Source organism: Rattus rattus, chromosome 6 (genome assembly GCF_011064425.1).
Source record: "Rattus rattus isolate New Zealand chromosome 6, Rrattus_CSIRO_v1, whole genome shotgun sequence".
NCBI lineage: Eukaryota > Metazoa > Chordata > Mammalia > Rodentia > Muridae > Rattus > Rattus rattus.
The window spans coordinates 30,859,506-30,882,587 of record NC_046159.1 but is presented as its reverse complement, the minus strand read 5'-3'; the positions used below and the strand labels follow the sequence as shown (position 1 = coordinate 30,882,587).

At 44.1% G+C, this 23,082-nt stretch overlaps 2 protein-coding genes across 4 annotated transcripts in view; one reads left to right on the top strand and one right to left on the bottom strand.

Annotated features, from left to right (window-relative positions):
- Positions 1-374: 374 nt before the first annotated feature.
- Positions 375-10,584, bottom strand: Mbd4 (methyl-CpG binding domain 4, DNA glycosylase). The gene is made up of 8 exons (XM_032905864.1): positions 10,411-10,584; positions 7,590-7,810; positions 6,369-7,204; positions 3,254-3,328; positions 3,041-3,175; positions 2,261-2,410; positions 1,758-1,861; positions 375-643 (listed from the first exon to the last, which is right to left on the bottom strand). The coding sequence occupies exons 1-8, from the start codon at positions 10,498-10,500 to the stop codon at positions 566-568; spliced, it is 1,689 nt and encodes a 562-aa protein (XP_032761755.1). The 5' UTR covers positions 10,501-10,584; the 3' UTR covers positions 375-565.
- Positions 10,585-10,854: 270 nt separating this feature from the next.
- Ift122 (intraflagellar transport 122) overlaps positions 10,855-23,082 on the top strand; it is a 68,366-nt gene continuing 56,138 nt past the window's right edge. For 2 of the 3 annotated variants that reach the window (XM_032905863.1, XM_032905862.1), the window contains exons 1-3: positions 10,855-10,996; positions 20,549-20,615; positions 22,189-22,273. In XM_032905863.1, coding sequence (XP_032761754.1) covers positions 10,956-10,996; positions 20,549-20,615; positions 22,189-22,273 — 193 coding nt within the window. In that variant the 5' untranslated portion in view covers positions 10,855-10,955. The remainder of the gene's footprint in view (positions 10,997-20,548; positions 20,616-22,188; positions 22,274-23,082) is intronic. The other variant, XM_032905861.1, reaches the window with a different exon arrangement.

Here is a 23,082-nt window from a genome sequence, read left to right as displayed (position 1 = left end):
CAAGTGACTTCAGTTACTGGGCCACTTCCCTGGCCCTGCCCTGTTTGCTTTTGAGGCAGTCTCTCTGGTGCAGTATAGGTAGGCCCTCCACTTTCCACCCTTCTCCCTCAGCCTCTTGAGTGCTGGGATTACAGGAGTGTGCCACCTGGAGGTCAATTTGGTTTTTACTTAGTGACTCTTTTTAGAGTATATGCCTCATTATTTAAACTATAACACTCCAATACCCATAAGAATGGCAGTCTTTCCATACATGACAGTATCACTTTGTACAGAAAGATGTTCAGCTTTTCCTCAGCAGGAGTGCTGGTAACTGGCTTTGAGCATCGACATGTTGAATTTCATCACTGGAAAAACTGAACAGAGCACACTTTTAGGACCGTTACTCAACAAATTTTTTCCCCCAAATTTCTTTGTCTACAACATTTAGTGACAAAGATCTATCTTTGGCAGGGGCTTAAGACATGCATGGCTTCTAATGAACTGAAGAAACTACATGCCTGTATACCACAGGGCCCTTAGGAGTGGAAGCACAGAGCAATGCACAGGAAGCTTCAGACAGGCGGCTTTAAGATAGACTTAGTTTCTCATGATTTTCCCAAAGCCAGTCATGGTATTTATTTAACTTGTGGTCTTCAGGGTGCACCTAGAAGAAATGCAACACATCAGCCATAGACACATTTAAAGTTTGGTGAGGGAGTTCATTATGATAATACACCTGAGATAAACAGGGACATTGAACCCAGCAGCAACCCAGACTGTATATAATCACCTCTTATATAACAGAAATCCTACAGTTTACAAAGTGCTCTCCAGTTCAGAACTAATGCAGACCTGGAGCAGAAGGCAGTGATGATTACAGATCCTGTGAAGCTAACCAATGGCTCTAGTGGTGAAGGGGGAGAACACCTTTACACCCTGTGGTCCTTTAGCCTGGGTGTCTAGACCTCACTGTCTTAATATAGGGCCATACTGTGAGAAGGCAATGTGCCAAGTCAGAAAAAATTTTAATTTTATTAGTTGTGTATGTGTGTATACTGAGGCACGTCTGTGAAGTTCATTTTTAAGAGTCATGTCTATGAAGTATAGATTTTTAGAGTCAGTTCTTTTCTTCCACCTTTCTGTGGGTTCCAGGAATGGAACTTGGGTCACTGGGTTTGTGCAGCAAGCAAGCACTTTTATACCCTGAGCCGTCTCCCTGGCTCACAATCCACTTTCTGTTTGAGAAAGGCTCTCTCCCTGGTCTGGAGCTTTACCACATAGGCCAGGCTATCGTGTATACAAGCTCAGACAGGCTATTCAGGAACTTCCAGACATCCTCCTGCTTCTGTCCCCACAGTGCTGGGACTACCAGGTAGAATGTATATGCTGCCATGCCTGGCTCTTCTGTGAGATGTAGGGATCTGAATTCAAATCTTCATGGCAACTTTACAAACTAACCCATTTCCTCCAGCACTAGGGGCTCCTTTTAACAGGAAGACCCCCTGTCAGTATTAAACAAAACATTGATGGGTAACAGGGTCAGGAGTGACAGACAGCTCAAGTCAGTGAGAGGCCATAGCACACAGCATAGGGACTTGGACAGCACCTCATGAGCTCATAACTACAATTCATAACCTTATGCCCCTGATGCTCTTTGAATAGAGAACTAATCTGGTTGGGACTACAACAGGACTTCTTTCTCATAGATCCAGGCATACTGGTGGGTGTCCTAGAGGCAAATATGCCGGATATGTTGGCTTATACAGTGGCGGGCTTACCTGCTTCCACTCATTGACACAAAAGATCCGGTAGGAGTCGTTGCCATATTTACCAATCCCATGAAGCTCAATCGGATACCTCCACGGCTTTGTCAGATATTCATCTGAGGGATACACATCCAACATGTGGTCGGCCTTGGGAAAGTCACCTTCCTTACACCTGTAATGGGGCAAGATGACCCCTCCCTCTGAAGAGCACCAATGGTCCCCTCGATTCCACAATGCCCTTATCACCTGCCTCTTCCGCACCACTCTTCTGTGCTTTGCTAAATAGACAGAGGAAATGCTTCTCTTCTATGCACAGGGTTATTCAGTGTTGGGCAAAGATTTATGGTCCAGGTCAGTAGGAGTCTGTGGTATGGGGCAAGTGGGCTGTTTTAAACGTCTTTCATGCTTGAGCTAAATGACCTCAATTAATATAGCATCTGGGGGCATTAAAGTTTAAGGTGTGGCTGCCTTCATTGGGCGCAATCTGCTTCTTCCATTGGGGCTGGGGGACATACCTGAGAACTTGATGATGGTTTTTGCACGGAGATCATAGAGACCAAGAGGCTTAAGAAGTTCTGACACGTCCCTCCAGTCAGCAGTCCGGGCCACTTCAGCTGAAGGGTACTTCTCTAGAAACTCCCACAGCACGGGGATGGCCATCTTGCCTGGGGAGCATAAACAATGTCAGACACATGTGTCGGGAAAGGCCAACTTCTTGTTTAGGTAGTTTTACATCTAGAAACTTCAGGCAGTGGCATTTTTGTTACTGTTTGTGATGCTAGGAATGAAATTTGGGTATTTTGCATGTGGCAAGGGCTCCACCACTGAGCTATGTCCCCAGTCTTGCATGTTTAACTACTGTCAAGTCACTGCCCGAACCAGCAGCCACTTACAGAACCAAATACCAACACTGTTAATCTACTGGATTATTAGTCCAAATTATGCTGAAATTGGCCCAGTTTTCAAATAATCGGCTCACTAGATAACCACTATAAGCATCTAATGAACACAGGGGGGTTCTGAGCAGGGTAGAGGGTGAAAAAAATATTAACTACTCCTTCACAGATAACCAAAGCTAATCTGTTAGTAGGAAATCAGTGACCACCTGGCTCTTATATTAAAAAGAATGTTGGCTATTATCCAGTCTAATGTTTGCATACGTAAAGAGTTCTGAGGGCTAAAAGGGAAAAGCCTTGTCCAATATCACAAACTTGAGATGTAACTTGAACTTGGGCCTCTTAACCAGTTTGGGTCTCTTCCTTCTAACCAGGACAAGATGACAGTGACCCACAAACCTGAGGTCCGATTGAGAAATATAGTTGAGATGAGGAGCTTCCATGGATCATGGAAAAGTGTTTCTTGAACAAGATTGAAAGGTGACCGAGGAGGGGTCCATTTCTTGAAGGCTTTGCGTCTTGGGGGGCTAAGAGCTACAAAAACAGAGGGTTGTCACAGTCGTTTTCATAAAAGACTTGGACCTCCTGTTCTGCTTGGGGAAGGGTGGGTACCTTCTTTGTTGTACTTGCTGGAAAAATACAGGCTTGTTTTCCTTTTTTCTACCTGTGTTCGTGGGATGCTGTCTTCTGAAAAGCAAAAACAGTTTAGTCTATGATTTAGGGAATGCTGGGGCTATCCTAGGCTACATAAGTTACCCTAATTCTACTAATATCCTATCAGTTAGGCATTATTTTATCTCCACTTTATTCATAAGTACATTGAGGCACAGAGAAGCTAAATGAGTCCCAGGCCACACAGTTAGTGGGAGAGTTACAGTGGAAATCCAAGTAGGCTAGCTCAAAAGCCCTGTACTGGTGCCCTATGACTTACTCTGCCAGTTCACAGTATGGAAAACTGCAACAGTCTGAATAGTCTAATATATTTGTACAATGTGGCCATTAAAGTGCTGAGACTCGGGTTGGGGATTTAGCTCAGTGGTAGAGCGCTTGCCTAGCAAACACAAGGCCCTGGGTTCGGTCCCCAGCTCTGAAAAAAAGAAAAAAGAAAAAAAAAAACAAAAAACAAAACAAAAAAATAAAGTGCTGAGACTCTATCATGAATATTTTCTACTGACATTTACCTCAAAAAGGAAAAAAAGAGGCAAAATTCTACATATGACCTTAATTTTATGTGTATGTATGCACACACACATAAAGAGACACTAAGAATAGAATTAAGGTGGTACAGTGGTTGTTAGAAATGGTAATTTTTCTTTTCTTCTGTAACTTCCCCACACATTTGAAAGGTTCTCCAGCTATATATATTTACCAAAAAGGAGGCACACAGGAGAAGCTGAGAAGAGCTGTGAGCCTTGGCTACCCAACAAGCTTTGGAGATTGCTCTGCACCGAGAGTACTGGCTGCTCTTCCAGAGGGCCTAAGTTCAGTTCCCAATACCAATGTTGAGTGGCTCACAACTGCCTCTAACTCCAGCTTTAGGGCATCTACTGCCCTTTTCTGCCTTCTATGGGTACCCACACATATATGGCATCCACGCCTATAGTCACCCACATGTACAAAATGAAAATCTTAACCAATCAAACCTCTCAAGTTTCAATCTCTCAAGTTGAAATGGGCGTATACTCCTTTTAGCTACACCCTGAGTATCAGTTAATATCTTACTTACATTTTTATATTATACAACCACCTTTTTTCACTTATTTTCACCTCACAATTATTTTGTTATTGTTTTGAGACAATGTCTCAGTAGTCCAGGCTCACCTCAAACTTAACCATGTTTGGCCTTGAACTCACGATCTTTCTACATCTAACTCCCAAGTGCTGGGACTATAGATTTGTAACACCATATTCGGCTACCTTATAGTAAAATTGTTTAATTTTAATTTATGCAGGTTACATGTGTAGATGCCTGTGGAGGCCAGCAGAGGGCATTAGATTCCTTGGAGCTGGAGTTACAGGCAGTTAGGAATCATCTGACATGGGTGTGGGGGAACTGCAGTCCTCTGGAAGAGCGGAAAGTGCACTTAACTGCTGAGCCATCTCTCTAGCTGCCTTTTGTCTTGATGTGAAAAAGGGAACTAATTTGAGGTATTCCTTTAATTTTTAGAAACTAAGGCTTAAAGTAGTTGCCAGAAAATGATACCAGGGTTGACTAAACACTCAACAAATATCTAGGTCTCCACATAATGATGCCCGTGCCTTTTGTTATTCTAGTCTGGGCAGGGAAAGCCTAGAAGAAAGCAGGAAATAGGATAAAGGAAACTGATCTTATGGGTACTTGATGTTTTCCATGGGTTCCCACATTAACTAACTAACTAACTAACCAACCAACCAGCCTCCTTCATTACCTTTTGGCTTGATACTTTATAGGCAAGCCATGATCATTCCACTGGGCACCTATTAGCCAACATCATTTCCTCTTACACTGAGAACTAGACTTCAGTATAGGATGAGCTGGATACTTCCATATTAGATAAGAGAAGATGCTTTTAATATTTAATCTATTCACTATAATTGCAGTGTATCTATACAATCCAATGCTTTAAGAAACTCAAAGGACATACATTGAAGAATTCTTATCCATTTCCTAGGTATATGTGGCCACCTGTTAAAGATATATCAATCCCAGGCACACACAATTATGGATGAGACTGGAGGCAGAAATCAAGTGTTACCCTGGTTCTACCAATCTGTGCAGGCTGTGTTCCCAAAGGAATCTAAGTAAAATTAAAATTACCGTTCTTCTTTAAGGGGGTTATTCATTATGCTGTTATGGCATAATGAATAACCCGGAGCTGCTTAGATCTTTTTATCTATTATTCACTGAGGCATTGTATAGGCAATACTGCCAAGCCCGGGACTCTTGTGTGACGAGCACAGTGCAAATAATACATGAACTAAGCGATTATACTTTTGAATTATTGAAAGCCCCAAGGCCTTTTAGAGACGCATCAGGCTGTAACAGAAGAAAGAAAAGAATATAATACAGATGAAATTAAATTGGGAGTCACACTGCAGCAGCACAGGGGGGACAGGAAGATGCTGACTATTCTTGGCCAGTTTATAAAAGGAGTTTTATCTACATTCTTCACAGAGAATTTTCCTTACAGTCTTACGATTGTTGCCAAAAGAGAAGATAGCATGTGTGGAAAGCTCCACTTCTTAGCTGCTGTCCAGGGAGAGGTGGTAGCAGCCATGACACACCAGTCTTCCTTTGCTGAGCATCCTGGCTGTAGCCAGCTGATTACCTCTCTGCCATATTAAGGGCTTGATGACCAAGCTCAAAGATCAGTTACGGGATGGAGGTGTGACTCGGTTGATAGAGTGCTTGCCTTACCACGCATTAAGTCCTGGGTTCCGTGCCCAGCATTACATAAACTGGCATAGTGGCACATGCCTTTAATTCCAGCACCCAGGAAGCAGAGTCACAAGGATACAATTTCAAAGGTATCTTCAGCTACACAGTGAGACCCATGGGATACATGAAACCCTGTTCTCAAAAATCACTTAGAGAGGGCAGACACTGGGATCAACTGGGAGGGTAGATCTGACGCATGGCTCTTCTTCACTATACTCCCTATCTCAATCACATCCAGGCACGAAAGACAAGATCTGGGCGGGTAAACAGCTCATCACACAGCTAACAGAACTTTCATGCACTGAGTACCTCGAAATGTCTCAGAAGTCAAGTGTTTCTTGGCTTGTGAGCAGCTGGGTGTTTCAGAGCCACTCTGTAAAATGTCAATATGCAAATGTGCCTCCTCCTCTTCTCCCTTCGATCTGATTTCCTCTGATTCTAAAAAGGTCTGCTCACGTGTTGCTTCACCTGCTGCTTCAGTTGAATATAATTTGTTTGTGATGCTAGAAGTTACTTGTGTGAAACGAAGATCCGAGCTTGGTGATTTTTCCTCTCCCAGGCCCTTTGCTTCCCTAACCAGGCTGACAGTCGCCCTTGCACAGGCGTCTGCAGGGCAGACAGTTCTGTGGAGTTGACTTTCCTGTGGAACTAGCTCGCTATCAGTATCTGCTTTCTGAACTGTACATAGTCTTTTTCTGTTTCTTCCAGTAGAATCCGAGGGACTCTTCCTGCACCTTTGTTTGGTTCTCTGACTTGCAATTCCTTTCAAAACAGTCACCTTTATTTTGGGCTTTCTGCTCTTCCCAGAGTCAGCATCCTGAATGCCCTTATGTTCTTTCAATAGCAAACGGGCAGAGTTAGAGTTGGACAGGCTGTTGCTATCTGGAGACTCTGAATTACCACCGGGCAGAGGCAACACATCTGTTTTCCACTTGCTTCGTGTCCTGAGGTTTAGCTTTGAAATGTCAGCTTCATTTGGCTGCTGGGACGCTAGAGCTGACAAACTTTGGTGTTTATAACCTGGCTTGATGCCCCCTTTAGACAGTACAGTAAAATCAAAATCTTCAGGCTTAAGACAAGTCTCTCCAGTTTTGAGAAGATAATTAGCAAGTGAACGTTTTGATCTGAACTTTGATCCTTGTGGGCTACAAAAAAAAAAATGACTTTTAAGAAAAGAACTGGACATTTCCAATTAATAGTTTCTAAATGTCACGAAAGACATTTGGCATTTTAAAGCAACAAGAAGTTGTAAATGGCCCCTTTCAATAGATTCTTCTATGATGGTATAAAAGCAACATACAAATGTAGCTTAAATCCAAATGTCTCATTACCATTGAGAGCAGGATCAACACTGTGCGTATGTGACTGTCCCCAAATCACTTGATACACCCAGTGACACTGAAGGAACAGAACTATTTCATAATATATTCTTATAATGTATGTATGTGCTACCTCAGATTCTGGCTATCCTTTCCCATCATGGACAAAAATCACTAGGCTGTATTGTTATTTTCCTCCTGAAATGCTTACCTGATGAAGTATACATCAACTCTTCCTGCAGTTTTCCCAGATAACCTTTGCTTCACAACTCTTTCCCACCCGCAGGGGACAGGCTTGTGGCATTCTGCCACTGCAGCACAACTAGGCAGAGTAGAAGCAGCGGGCTCCTGGAGAAGGGAGCCACACTCACTGCTTATCACCAGGTCCTTTCCATCTTCACCCACTCCTCCCAGTCCGACAGCAACGTCTTCCTTGCTGGAAAAACAAAACCCAAGTGATGAACTCATTTAAAATGTCTTTTACCCTGCTTCCTCGATTTCTACCCACAGCAGTATGGGACTGCATAAAATACAGATTAATGTCAGTGAGCAGTCTTGTGCCATGAGTATTGTCCCATCTCTGACAAGTTCTTGTCCTTCAACTTGTGTTCTCCTCCACCTTGGTTTTCTTTTCTTTCTTTCTTTTTTTTTTTTTTCTGTCATAAACCAAATGCTTTATTATTTGAGAAAGAGGAGGCCAAATTACAAAACCTTCATACTTAAGACCATGCCAAAAACTTCTGAGGACTTCCATGACTGTTAGATTCAACCATGTAAAACCGTCATCTTGGCTGACAAAACTCGGGCTAAACTTGGCAATTTCATGTGGCTCAACTGCATATAAACTGACTGAGGATTAAGCTTTTGACTCGAGTATGTTCCTAGTACCATGTCTATTTATATTACACACAGATGTCCTGGTGACAAACAGGTCCCTGTGCTAAACCGCAAAGGATTTCTCTCTGGGCATGCAGGCCAAGGCAACCCAGCACTGGCACAGCAGGTCCCAGCTGGTCCTGTATCTCCTTCCACCTTGGTTTTCAAGACAGGGTTTCTCTGTATAGCCTTGACTGTCCTGGAACTTGCTCGGTAGACCAGGCTGGCCTCGAATTCACAGAATTTCGCTTGCCTCTGCCTCCCAGATGTTGGGATGAAAAGCATGTACCACCACTGCCCAGTTCAACATAGGTTTTTAAATGTTAGGAATCTCCACACAGTAACAGTTGAAGATACCCACTAAACTTCTTTTTATTTCACACCACAGGGCTATTATAAAGGTTTCTATAACAGCTGTTCAAAGTTTGAGATATGAGCCAGTAACTGAACTCTTCATCTGCGATCAGCCAAACTGCTTAAATGAATTACCCCTCTCTCCTGCAAACATGTAAGGGGAACACCTCACATACGTGTGCATTTTTTGAGAAACAACAACCACCGCTTTCATAAAATGGTGTGGCCCTCTAAAAGGTACTTAATTTTTTGATAAGAACTTCCAAATCTGATTCTCATCACTTTGTGAGGCTAAAATTTACTCTCATTGGGTGCTGAAGAGATGGCTCAGTTGTTAAGAACACTAGCTGCTCTTCCAGAGGTCCTGAGTTCTATTCCCAGCACCCACACAATGGCTCACAATCTTCTAACTGTAATCACAGGGGACCTGATGCTCTCTTCTGGTGTGCAAGACAAAACACCCCATCCCCCCCACCCCACCCCACCCCACCCCACCCCACCCCACCCCACCGAGAGAGAGAGAGAGAGAGAGATCTCTAAAAATTATGAGGGGGGTTAATTTTCACAAAACTGTCAGTGCAATGGATTTATCCTTATTTATGTGCACCGTGCAGGTGCTGAGGCCAGAAGGGATTAGATCTCCTGGAGCTGAGTTATATACATGGTTCTGAGCCTCCGCTGTGGGTGCTGGGAACCAAACCCAGAGCCTACAGAAGGGCAATAAGTGCTTTAAATGATTGAACGACCCCTCCAGCTTTGAGTACAGTGTATTTTAATCACTAAACTATACATTTTAAAAGGTGAGTGAAGGGTGGGAGAGATAGTTCAGTGGTTAAGAGCACTTATTCCAGAGGACCTCAGCACCCACATCAGGGCAGCTTATAACAGCCTGCAACTCCAGCTCCAGTGAATCTGACACCTCCTCTGGTCTCCACCAACACCCATGTTCATACACAAACACATACATAAATAAAAGTGAGTCTCTAGAGAGACCTTCTAACCCAATCTACTTTCTACAAATAGGGAAATAGGGAAACTAAGCAAGGCCTAGAGACTAACCACAATTAGAACCATGGCGTTCTTCTGATGGAATTTGGAATTAAATATCAGCTAGAAGAATCTTATAAGGAGACCAAGTAACTGAAACCTGAGGGAATCACAACAAATGTTAGGTTTACAAAATGGGTTAAAATCCCAGCTCTATTTATAATTAGCTGAGCTTCCAAAGAGAAAGTCACTTTGGCCGCAAAATCTCTTTTCTCCACCCTTAAAGAGGAAGTAACATTTTAAAAAAAGTTTTGTTTGCTTTTGAGACAGGATATTATGCACCCCAGGTTAGCTTTGAGCCCATGACGTACCAGAGGCTCATCTTCAACTTATGATCCTCCTCCCTCCACAGACATAGGACCCCAAGCCCGGGTATTCGGTGCTGACGCTCAAACCCACCGCTTTGTGTTTACTGTGTAAACATTACCAACTTAATTAAATGCCCAGATCTTAAAATCGTTTGAGCGGCCAAGTTTTGGGACATGCAAATAAGTGCATCATTTTAGCCCAGACACAACAGTAACTTCCTATGTGACTTTTCATAGGGCTATTTCTGAGGGGCCCTTCCGGCCCAGGCTAACCTGCTTGCATCACAAAACCTCCCTTGTCTTCTCCAGTCAGTCAGGACAAGGAATCGGGTACATCCTAGTTTGTTCCCACAGGGCGACAGCTCTAGGTGTCCGTCACCTTGTGTTGAAGGTTAGGAAGACCCACACAAGAGAGACTCCTCTAAGGCCCGAGAGAGGTTTAAAAACTTGCCAGCGGTCCCAAGGAGGGTCTGAAACTAGGCTCTTTCCAGCGGTGACGGAGGGGACATTGTTGTCCCCAAGGCTTGGGCTCTCCATCTTTGCTGCTTTGGTCCGCTGGGGCGCAGCTGCAGCTCCAGGCCGGGAGGTGGAGTAAAACACAACTCAAAACACTGGGCGGAATCCAAACACTGACGTGAAAATCAGCCAATCCACACAGCAACCTTCCCGCCACCGCTTCAGTTACAGACGCACAGCCAGGGTCCCGCCAATCAAACCCTCCGTCGTCAAAGCTCCCTGCCCCACCCATCTTGCCTGACCAATCTCTCGTGTCATACTTACGCTTCCGTCTCCTGCGTCCCTGCGCGCTCGGCGCTTCAGAGGAGGAGCTAGGCTCCCTTTTGGACATGCGCACTTGGAGCTTGCGAACTCACGCGCGACCCATTGCGCATGTGCGTTGCTAAGGGTAGCGAAGGTAGCCGAAGTGGTTTGTGGAGAGAAGCCTGTTGCTGCCGAGGCTGGGAGGAGGGGCCCGAGGCGTGAGGGATACGGCGATGAGGGCCGTGTTGACGTGGAGAGACAAAGCGGAGCAGTGGTGAGGAGCGGGAAGCTCGGGGATGGTTGGGGAGGCGGCGGGAACCGGCGCGTTGCCATGGCAACGGGCCTGCGGCCTGGGCCAAAGACTCTGATTCGGTGCCTTCAACTCCCCAAAGGAAAGAGAAACCGAGATTCCCGGAGGGGGTTAGAGACCACCTGAGGGTGGCGGTCCGCTGAAGCAGTTTATACGTCATCATCATCCAGTCTTACTTCTCTCTTCTCAAAATCCCTCTTGGACTTCTCTCACCCACCACAATGTTTTCTCAGCTTCCTGACCTTTGCTACATCATCAAAGTGCCCATATTTTTGTTTATCTGACATTTTTAAGTTTCTTCTGTTTTTGTTTGTTTATTTATTTATTATTTCTTTATTTTGAGATAGAGTCTCATTTAAAGCTCTGGCTGGTCTGGAATTCACTATCTTGACCAAGCTGGCATTGAACTTACAGAGGTACATCTACTTCTGCCTCCCCAGTGCCGGGGTTAAAAACTTTCAAGCAGGAACAAACAGTGCGAATAACTTGCATATAGGTGCTGTTAAAAGAGAGCGTTTCCACCTGAGCTGAGATCTACTGTGTCTGAAGCCGGACATTTCCATGTAAGGTCAGAGAAACATGTAAGACAGACATCAAATCAAGACATTCTCCTGATCGGAAAGTTTGAAGAGTATTTTCATAATTAGTACTTAAGAGTGAGCTTAATTTAATACTTAATTAAAATACTGAGTATTAAGAGTGAGCCCTTCGAGCAAGCATAAGAACTAGAGTTCTGATTCCAGCATCTACATAAAAGCCAGGTGTGGTCCTACGTAAACCTGTAACGGTGGTACAGAGAGGAGTTCAGACAGGATGACTGATAGGGTTTGCTGGCTACCAACTTAGCCAGAAAGAGGGGGTCCAAGGTAAGGAGGAGGACCCTGCCTCAGAGGAACAAGTCAGAGAGGAGAGGTAGACACCTGATGCCCTCTGACCTCTGCAGAACATATGTACACACACATGTATATTCATGCACATTTTATACTGACACACATACACATATATACATGCACATTTTATACTGACACACACACATACACATTACACATAAGCAAATAAAAATAGTTTGAAAAAGGATGGAAAGAAAACTAGGCCCAAGCCTGTAATCCCTCCACACCTTCGGGGAAGCAGGAGGATCTGGAGTTCTAAGCTACATAATGAGTTCAAGGTCAACCTAGGCTCTGTGAGACCATGCCTCAAAAAACAAAAGAAACTGGATTGGGAAAATACCTTATCAGGCACTTGCTGCCCAGTGATGAAGAAAACCAATTCTATAAAGTTTTCCTCTGACCTTCATACCAGTTCCATGGCATGTGTACTCCCACATCATGTATACACACACACACACACACACACACAGTGTTACACATACATAGTTAAAAGGGGAGGGGCAGGCTTGGTGGCAGAAGCAGAATCAGGCAGATCTCTGAGTGTGAGGCCAGCCTGGTCTATAAAGTGAGTTTCAGCACAGCCAAGTCTATACAAACAAGCCCTGTCTCCAAAAAACAACAACAACAACAACAACAACAAAACAAAAACAAACAAACCTCCAAACAACAAAAAGAAAAAAAAAAGAAATACAATAAAAAAATTTTAAAAAGAGAGAATGACAATAGAATGACTGCCATCTTAATTCAGTATAATTTGATGCCCTAGTCCATTTTGTCATTAAAATCCACCAGCCAGGAACACATTTCAGGAAATTCTGGCTTATTGAATAAGACTCAGTGTCTTCCTAGATGGTCTGCTGTGCTTCACACAACTCTGCCTGTCCTGAGGCTTTTCCTTTTCTAACACTGAGATCCTAAACATCCCTCAAGGCTGGCTTTTGAGGAACTTGCACAAATAACAGCTAATGCTGACATGATTCAGACACTAAGAACTTGTGTCCTTTAGCTCATTGTCTCTTCAGAGCAGCTCTAGGGAAGTACTACAATTATCTCTACTTTACAGATGAGAAGACTGACACAGAGAGGGGAGATAGGTACACTTATCTGTGTGTGGTGAAGCCGGCTTGCAGGCTCAGGTGGTCCTATGGCAAAACCAGTTGTCTTGGACTCTGATTTCAGTTAGATGAGTAATGAAGTAAGGCAGTCCTCACTTGCATATTAAATCGAAGAGATTTCTGTTACTCACAGGACGTTCTCCTGCAACCTACTTGAAACATTTCACCTTGTCAGCCGTTTTCATTTTAATGAATGACTTTGGAGGTTAGCAGTAGGGTGCTCAGCAGTCGAAGGTGCTTTCTGCCAAGCATAGTGAGTTCGATCCCTAGGGCTCACACGGTGAAAGGAGAGAACCAGGTTGTCCTCTGACCACCATGGTACACATGCCCCAATAAATAGTTCAACATTAAAAAAAAAGTTTTCGATGTTACTTTTTTGAGACACAGTCTCATGTAGCCCAGCTGGCTTCTGGTCCTCCTGGCTCAACCTGAGCAGTACTAAGGTAATAACATAGTTTTATTACTTTTGTCTTCACTCTAGTATAAGATTACCCACAACCAGGGGTGGTGGTCCATGAATGTCTTTAATCCCAGCACTCAAGAGGCAGAGGCAGTTGGATAACTGTGTGAGGCCAGCCTGGTCTACATAGTGAGTTCCAGCACAGCCAGGACTACATAATGAGACAACTAATCAATCAATCAATCAACCAACCAACTAACTAACCAACCAACCAACCAAACAAACAAACAAACAACTAGAGCACCCATGGCACAAGCTAGCAGTAACTGGCAAGCAAGCACTGGCTTCCATGTCAGGGAGCAATAGGGAGTAACAAGGACTATAGCAAACTGGAAGGCTCCCACTCTGCATGACAGGGGCAGCTGCTTCTCTGCTCCTGCCAATTATCATGGATAGAAATTTGGCCTGGTGTTTGCAGATCTTCCTATTTTTACCAGAAGCTAGGAATCTGCGTTTTAAGTGTGAAATGTCCTAATTTCTAAATGTTGGCACCTAATTAGAAAAAACAAAGTAAAACACCATGTGAGCCAAACAAAACATTTGCTGGTCAAATGCAGCCTGATCTGCTCTGTTCTCAACCCCTGGCACAGAATTTTGTTCACTCCGCTCTTGTGGTACTTAAGAGTCTGTTGGGTGTAAGAGTTATTTTTTAATCTGTTAATCCCAGACACCTTGTAAAAGCAACGGCTGTGTTTTATTTCCAAAGGCTTCTGGAGCCTGTTAGTATTTAGTGAGTAGACGTGTATGTTCATGGAGGAATAGCCGAGGGAATGAATGACCAGTGAGGACTGCTATCTGCTCTTAGGGATATTACAGATTTGAAGCAATCTATTAGGGTAGGAGGTGCAGAGACTCTGTAGGCTGGCAGCCTGAAGATGGCTGCACATGGCAGCTGATGAAATGGAGCAAAACAGAACAAAACTCACACCTAGATAGTAGAATCTGGCAATCCTAGAGGCCCTTGACTAACCCCCCACTCCCCCTAGTCAGCCACAGGCTCCTGCTCTGTTCTTTTGCTTCTGGTCTGTTCTTCACCCAGCAGAATAACTCACTGAGGACCTGTTACTATGATTTCTGCTGTTCTCTTCATAAACCAGAGTGACCCCTTTGATGTCTTGCAGGGTGGTCCCCTGGCCTTCTTGCCTCTAGGCTTGCTAACATTTAGATTATATTTTGGAGCTTAGCCAAAGACTCCATTTTCCTACCCAAAGATCTGTCAATTTTTTCTTTCCCTCTTTCTTCCCCTCCCCTCTTTTGTTCTTTATTTGTGTGATGTACATGTGTGTGTGTATACAGATGAACTTGACTGTGCATGTGCATGTGCATGAGACAGTCAGAGGTTGGTATCTTCCTCTATTTCTGTCCACTATATTTTATTATTTATTTTTTATGTTATGTATATAGATGTTCTGCCTGCATGTATGTATGTGCACTACCTGAGTGCCTGGTACTAGCAGATGCCAAAAGAGGGCATCAGATCCCCTGAAACTGGAATTACAGACAGTTGGGAGCCACCATGTAGGATCTGGGAACCTATGTCCTCTATAAGAGCAGAGAGTATGCTGTGCTATCCTTCCAGATCCCAACCTTGAATTCACCATTTAAGCTAGCCTGGTTAGCCATCAAGCCCCTGGGACCTGCCTGTTTCCACATCTCAATCACTCTGGTTTAGAGGTATGGCATGTTGTGCCTAGGCTTTACATGGAATACTGGGATCTAAACTCAGGTCCTCACACTTGCTTGCAGAGCAAGCACTTTACCCATTGAGCTATCTCTGACCTCTAAATGCTTTCCCTCTTTATTTTTTCTTTCTGAACTTTTATCTTCCTTAAATATGCTGCTCTAGGTTCATCTCAACCGCAATGACTTATGAGGCTAGCCCTTCTTATTCCAGGCAGGTTAGCTAGCATTGAGACAGGCTGTGACTAACTGAGGAGGCTAAGGGTGTGGGTCAGTGGTAGAGAGCTTTCCCAGCATGTGTGAGGCCCAGCATTCTTAGCACCACATTAAAATTTAATGAAATGATATAATTTTTCTGAGATTGCAAATCCCTTCTACTCAGGAGGCTAAGATCTTCAGCCTAGGAGAAAGCTCGTCTCAGAAAAGGTAGCGGGAAGTCTTGGGCTTCAAGCATGGGGTTGTCAGGGGAGGAGACAGAGAGTAAGCAGAGTAGCATGTGTGGCTCGTAGTGGGTTTGAAGGGCACCTTGCGACTTCAGTATGCAGAGGACAGTTGGCAGGGCTCAGCTCTCATCCCTCAGCAGTGAAATCCGAGTATGCAGGTTGGACGGTTTATCTTTTTCATAAAAGAGGACCACTTGGGAGAGAACCCAAGTGGTGGTACAGACTGCCAGAGGACAGCAAGCCTCAAGCCCTAGTGTATGCTGGCTGAGGCTAGATGGTCATGTGGAGGGAGCATTTGCCCTGGGTGGGGTGGTAGAGTTCATGATAAAAGTCTGAGTCTGGGGTTGGGGATTTAGCTCAGTGGTAGAGCACTTGCCTAGCAAGTGCAAGGCCCTGGGTTCGGTCCCCAGCTCTGAATAAAAGAAAAAAGAAAAAAAAAAGTCTGAGTCCTTTCCAATTTGGGGATTCTGTGATGATGTGATATCATTAAACCCTGGGGGTGGAGTTTAAACATCAAATTTTGGTAGGTTGCCAGTTATGATCAGTGTGTCAAGCCTCTGGTCTAACAAAATGTAAAACTTGGCTATTGTCCTTGGGTTGAAGACAAGTGTATTAAGGATGCATGTTATGAAACAGTCAAATACAGAAGACTGTGTGCTTGAGAGTGAAACTGAGCTGTTTAGATTCCAACTACAGCAAGAGTTAAACTGGAGCAAATCAGGCTGGAGAGATGGCTCAGCAGAGTGCTTGCTGCTCTTCCTTTCAGTGCCCCCAAGTTTTGTTCCCAGCACATGTGTTGGACGACAAATAATCACAAATTAGATATGCCTGTTGTAATTTAAGAAAGTATATTTCAGGGCAACCAGAAAGTGAACTTTCACATCTGAGAAATGTTCAGTCTTAGCCCAAATAAAACACCAAACATGGAGATATCTGGCTTAGTAGGTAAAAGTGCTTCCTACTAGTCAGATGACCTGAGCTTGATCCCTGGCCACACGATAACCCTAGAGAGAACCAACTCCAGTTAGTTGTATTCTGATCACATGTGCACCACAGCATTTGTTTGCCTCCTAAAATAAGTAGATAAATGTAAAAGAAAAATGAGCTGAAGCCAAGAGTGGTGGCACATGTCTATAATCCCAGCACTTGAGTAGTAGAGACAGGAGGATCAGAAATTCAAGGCCATCCTCAGCTGCATCAACTACATGGAGAGTCTGGAACAGAACAGACCATTGTACACATGAGACTGTAAAAGGCAACCACAAAAAATGCCAGGAGAGGGAGCTGGAGAGGTGGCCCAGTGGTTAAGAGCACTGACAGCTCTTCCAGAGGTCCTGAGTTCAGTTCCCAGCAATCATATAATGGCTCACAACCATCTGTAATGGGAGCTGATGCCCTCACATACATAAAAAAATAAATTAATATTAAAATTTTTTTAAAAAATGCCAGGTGAAGTGGTTTACATCTGTAGTTCCAGCAATTGGGAGGAGTAGCGTAAGTTGAAGGCCAGCATAGGCTATAAAAGAGTCCTAGATCAGCCTGAGCCAGGGTAAGACCCTGCCCCAACAAACAAATACAAGTAGCACTAATTCAGCCACACTCAATTCTTGGAGAAGGGGTCCGAGAATCATCATGACGGTCCAGATGTGTACAGGCAGGAAGGGAGCCATACCAAGGACTGGATGGAAGGTGTAAAGCCATTCCAAGCTAATGTCTCAGCATGAAGATACACAGATGCTGGGCATTTTACACAAAGCTGGCCCAGGATCCCGGTGTTAGGAGGTAGCTCTCCACCTTGTTTTATAGTAAGGGCGAAGTTCAGATAGGTCAGCTTTCCTGGCCCCAGTTCCCTGTACTTTTAGCCTACCGCTTGCTTTTTTGAATGTAACACATGTCAAGGAAGCCCAGGCCTGTTATCACAAAACAGTGAAGAAGGACAGTGCAGAACCTGGGCCAGGATTCGACACAGAATGCAGTGTGCTGAACTGGAAAGCCAGACAGCCTTACCTTTGCTCAGCCTCCGTTAGCCAGCTGTGTATCCTTTCATTTCCTCAGTGGGCCCACCCTGTCTGCTCCATTGTGCTGTGATATGTGTGTACATGTGGGGCTAGCATACACTTTCCCTGTCACAAGTGTGAAGAATCTTCTAGGAGTCTTCTCTGACTCTCCACATGACCCATACACAAAGACACAGGAAGTAAACAAAATAATACTAAAACTACAGAAAAGAGGATGGGGAGAGAGTGGTGGTGACCATAGGGCACTGGGTTTCAGTTAGAGTGAGGGAATGCATTTCAACAGCCTCATGAGGGCCACAGTTATATCGTATATTTCAAAATGGCTAATGGATAGATTTTTTAATATCATTGCAGTAAACAATGTCTTTGAGGTAATAAGCATGTTAATTAGCTTTCTGCAATATATATTTATATATTATATAAACATCATGTATATATTATATAAACACCCTGTAAATATACACAATTATTATTTTTCATTTACTTTCCAAATTCTCATGGAATGCCTTGAGCAAATAATAATACTTGGGTGGGGGATTTGGCTCAGTGGTAGAGTGCTTGCCTAGCAAGCGCAAGGTCCTGGGTTCAGTCCCCAGCTCTGAAAAAAAGAAAAAAAAATGATAATACTTTGGGGATGGGAGGGCTGGTTCTGAGAGGGCAAGAAAGCCATTATGAATTACTTCATCAACCATGATATACCCCAATAGCAATAATGAGGGCTACCAGGCCTGAGAGTTGACACTTAGGCTTTAGGGCTAGGCTGCGGGGCCCACCATCCTGGCTTCACCCTTCTCTGCAGCAGTTTATTTTTATTTTCAGGAAGTTGTTTAACTTTGTAGTTTTCTCATCTGCAAGATAGGCTTGGAGTTGTGAGGTTGAGAGAATTTATACAACTGAGCATTTAAATTGTATCCTGTAGGTAGAACAAATGCTCTCAATAAATGTCAGCCATTGGAAAAGCATTCAGAAAAACATTTGATATAACTGGCAATAATCCAAGGGAATAGAGGCAGTGCAGTAGGATGGTTAGGATCCCAGGCTTCAGAGGCCCTTTTACTTGCTGGGTGTGTGAGGCTCTTCCCAGCCTGTACCACATCGTTGTCTATAAAGCAGAGCCCACTTTGTCTTTTCATGACCATTGTAGAGTTGTTTCAGAAACCCCAAAGACACCAAACTGACAGATGTTCAAGTCCAGCTTAATGTCTGTATAGAGACTTGCAGAGAGCCTTGACTGCCACTATGCTGTAAATCACCTCTGGATAGCATGGGAGTGCTGCAAAATAATGATACGGGGAAGGTGCATGTGCTCACCACAGACATGATTTTTCCTTGAGGGTGTGCACGTGTATGCTTGTGTATGTGCATATATGTATGTGCACATACAAATAGGAGTGTGTGTATACACACCCACAGGGTCTCATTGTGTTGCTCTGGCTGACCTGGAACTCACTATGCAGACCAGGTTGGCCTTGAACTCACAGATCTGCCTTTGCCTCCTGAGTGCTGTAATTTTTAAAAAATATTTAAAAATTTAAAATTATTTTGGATCTGGGCTGGGGAGATGGCCCAGCAGTTAAGAGCACTGACTGCTCTTCTAGAGATCCTGAGTTCAATTCCAGCAACCACATAGTGGCTCACAACCATTTGTAATGGAATCTGATACCCTCTTTTGGTGTGTCTGAGGACAGCTACAGTGTACTCATATACATAAAATAATTCTTTAAAAATAATTTTGATCAACAGTTATTTGAACTGATAGATGAAGAATCTACTGGACAGTGGGTTTACTTTAATCATCCTTGCCTGTGGAGGTTTATTGCAAAGATGAAATAAAATTATGTTTGAAGAACTAAGGGCTATGATAGTATTGTCATTGAAAAGAGTGTGTTTTCAGACTGCTGACAAGTCCAGGTAGTTTATTCCAGCCACATTTTCACAGTGGACACTCACTGTCTTGTCACTCTTCTCTTCAATAGTGACTCTTCTGGCTGGGTCATTTGAGAATCTCAGTTTTTGCTGGTTTGATAGCCCCACCACCACCACCTTGGACATAATCAGATGGTTCAGTCTAGTTTCTTTATTTACACTGCTTGCTGTCTCTACTTCTTTGCTTGATTTCTTTTCCTAAGAGCTGTACTTGCCACTGTTCTGCATGGCTCAGAGTGGCCCCTCATTTGGATATTGTGTTCTTCATGGAGCTTCTCTTCCCCAGGTTAGAATATGGGTCTTCCTTGAACTGTGCAAAGCAGCACACAGTATTCCTCATTATTTCACCCACACTCAGAGATCCTTGATTATAAAACATTATTACATGCACATTTGTATGAAAGCAAGCAAACAAACAAAACACAGCCGTACTTCACTGACATGTAGAAGAACATTGGAAACTCAGATTGAAAGATGAAAAGGATATTCCTTAAACTTGGTGCCATGGGAGTCCTTGGCCAAGGAGTCTGCTTTCTAGTTTCCCACTCACGTGGAGATTCCTAGAGGCAGAGAGAGACTGCCAACCTCCCCACCCTTCCCCCCGTGTCTGTTGGTGCCTCACTCCTAACAGGTAATTGGTAAATATCTGTGTAGCTGTCCTGCCTTACACCCTAGCTGTTGTGTCCTGCCTTTCTATGGCACGATTGGAAGAGCCTGTGCCTTCAGCTGTTGACCCTGTGAATCATTTCTGGCTTCTGCATGAGAGGAAACTAGGACTGAGCTGACTGCTGAGCAGATCATGATTGAATGGGCTGCCAAGGTGTGGTGGTTGAGTGGAATTTGCAACCAGATGCAATTTTTAGCCATTATTTTCCCCCAGCACACACATAGTGTTTCATAATGGAAATAAAGTTTGCTTTCTTGGCCATTAGCAGACCTCATCATTTTGGTTCCTAATTGTCTTTTTGTCTTGTCTCCTGTTAGTATCTACGACCTTGCATTTAAACCTGATGGAACTCAACTGATTCTGGCTGCAGGAAACAGATTGCTGGTAGGATTTTGTCTGCATTTCCATTCTGAGTGCTTTTTTTCTCCCTCCCTCTTGTAAGTACTCTGAAATTTGACCCCCTTTTTTTGAGATAAAAAAGGCAAGGGCGGAAAAACCAGTCATTACTTTTTAATAAGGAAGGAAATGGTCTATTTAAAACAGGTAAGTAAACTGTCTATCAGATAGGAACTCATGAACAATGCCTCCTTTGGAGTCATTTGTCTTTCTCCTTTGAGACACTCATGAAATGGTTGCAGACAATTAATCAAAATGCCTTTGAAACTGAGTGGGTGTCAGTTCGTATTTTGTTGGACCAAAGTGAATTAACAAGGCTAAAGGCTATCCTTCCCTGAGAAGCCAGGAAGCCTGACCTCCACTTCTGGACTCCACTGCCCCTAAACAATTCCATATGAATGCTGTCCTATTGTTTATAGTTCCAAAAGCCACAGGCGTCCTCTGGAACCTATCCTAGTACATAAGAGTAATCTTCAGAGACACCTTTCTGTTTGACCCAAAACCTCTGTGATAGTTCTTTCTCCCCTAAGACCCTGTCCTCCTCTCTGCTGTGTCCAGATACACAGGCTGACTGACGTCCAAGTTCTGTGTCCTAACTGCATAGTCTTAGAATTGTGGTTGGGTTGTTCTGCAGACTTCTTTCCAGGGTAAACAACATAGACCCTTTCACTCCCTTCCTGGTTTCCTTCTCCAGTGTTACGCCTGTGTGGGAGAGCTCTGTCCTCATTTCCCAGATGCTGTGTTTTTTACATCTCCACATATTTGGCCATGTTGCACAACTATAAACTATTCTAAATGCACATTGCAGCTGGGTTTTATAACACTCCCTCCCACTTGCAAACCCCACGTTTGTTAGATCTGTGACTTTCAGGCCGTGGTAGCAAGTATGATGCGTCTGTGTGTGCTGACACTAGTGGCAGTGTTGTCCCTGACAGTTAGCCATGTTATCCACCAGCTCTTTGTAGGTGCTGGCTTTGTTGACAAGGGCCTGCCTTGATGGATCATTCATCTAAGCCCATGTAAGAATGAGTGAAATGTACCAGGGCGTGGTTGTGCAGGCTCATAATCTCAGCTACTTGAGAGGCAGAGGCAGGATGATCAAAGGCTCAAGGCCAGTCTGCAGACTGTGCATCTTAATCAAACACTGTTCCAAACTAAAAACTAAGAGAGAAGGCTGGGAATATAGCTCAGAAGCTAAGAGCTTGTCAGGCGTTGTTTAGTGCCTCAGATTTAGTTCCCAGTCCTGGGTGGGGAGGCAAGGAGGTGGGGAGGATGGGTGAAGCTTACAGAACTTCCCCTGGAGTGAATATCAGTATAGTTGCTGTTTCTCCAGGGTTGATGGTATGCTCCTGGCCACACAGACATAAGCTGGACCTCCACTTCCTGCTTGCCCTGCATTAAGATGTAGTCGTTCTTGTTATGCGGTGCTGTCTCTACTTGATGCTAATTTAGCAAATCAGCAACTGTTGTGTTATAAAAACAAAAATAGCAGTAGCACCCTGCAGGAATTCTGAATAATGGATGTCACACAGATAATCGATATTTTTACCCCTTTTGACAGGTTTATGACACCTCTGATGGCACCTTACTTCAGCCCCTGAAGGGACACAAAGACACTGTGTACTGTGTGGCGTATGCAAAGGATGGTAAGAGGCTGCTCTGGGTTCTGGTCTCTGATGGCCCCGTAGCTGCTCAGCTTTCTACTTAAGAACTCTGTGGATATCTTTAAAATATAACCTGCATGTTCAGAGGATATTGAATAGCATAGACTTTAGCTATTCACTGAAACAAGTTTGTTTGTTTCTTGTGATGCTGGGGACTAAGCCCAGGGCCTTGGGCACACCAGATAAATGCACTGCCACTGAGTTACAACTCTAGTCCTTAGGTATCTGTGTGTCAGGCACTGTCTTCAGAGAACAAAATAGGAGAAGGGCCTGTTGGGAAGCTGGAGAGGAAGGAGGGAGCATGAGCACAGTCAATGAGATAACCAGGCGCTGGGCTGATAGGCAGTAAGACAGACAAATATGAGAATTGGGAGTGCATTATCCAATCTGATGATGAGGTGGGCCCATTCGTATAGGGCAGCTGAACAAAGACTTGTTGGCCTGAGATGGAGAGGTTTTGGCATCAGATGTTTGGGAGAAGAGAGCTTCTCAAAGACGGAGTAACCATTGTAGAAGCCCTTGGGTGAGAATGCACCTCTTGGGAGCTAGGGCAGAGAGAGTTGGGGAGAGGTGGGAGAGGGGATAGAAAGAACAGGTCTGGGGTGACCAGATGGTGTCAACGTCATTAGAACACTGGTTCTGATCCTCAGTGAAAAGAGTGCACTGTTGGTGGGTCTGCGCAGAGCAGGGGGCCAATCTGGTTTCTATGTTCTATTTGCCTTGGAAACAGCTTATCAAAGATGAGGGGGTTCAGGAAGCTGAGTGACAAGTATCTTTTATGACGGGGTGAC

What these genes read in the sequence shown, in the direction of transcription:
- Mbd4 (XM_032905864.1), bottom strand. Translation starts at nt 10,500, where the DNA reads ATGGAGAGCCCAAGCCTTGGGGACAACAATGTCCCCTCCGTCACCGCT. An exon ending in CTCCTTGGGACCGCTGGCAA is followed by an intron (nt 7,811 to 10,410) that starts GTTTTTAAACCT and finishes TTTTCCAGCAAG; the next exon opens with GAAGACGTTGCTGTCGGACT. An exon ending in GACTTCTGAGACATTTCGAG is followed by an intron (nt 3,329 to 6,368) that starts GTACTCAGTGCA and finishes TTTGCTTTTCAG; the next exon opens with AAGACAGCATCCCACGAACA.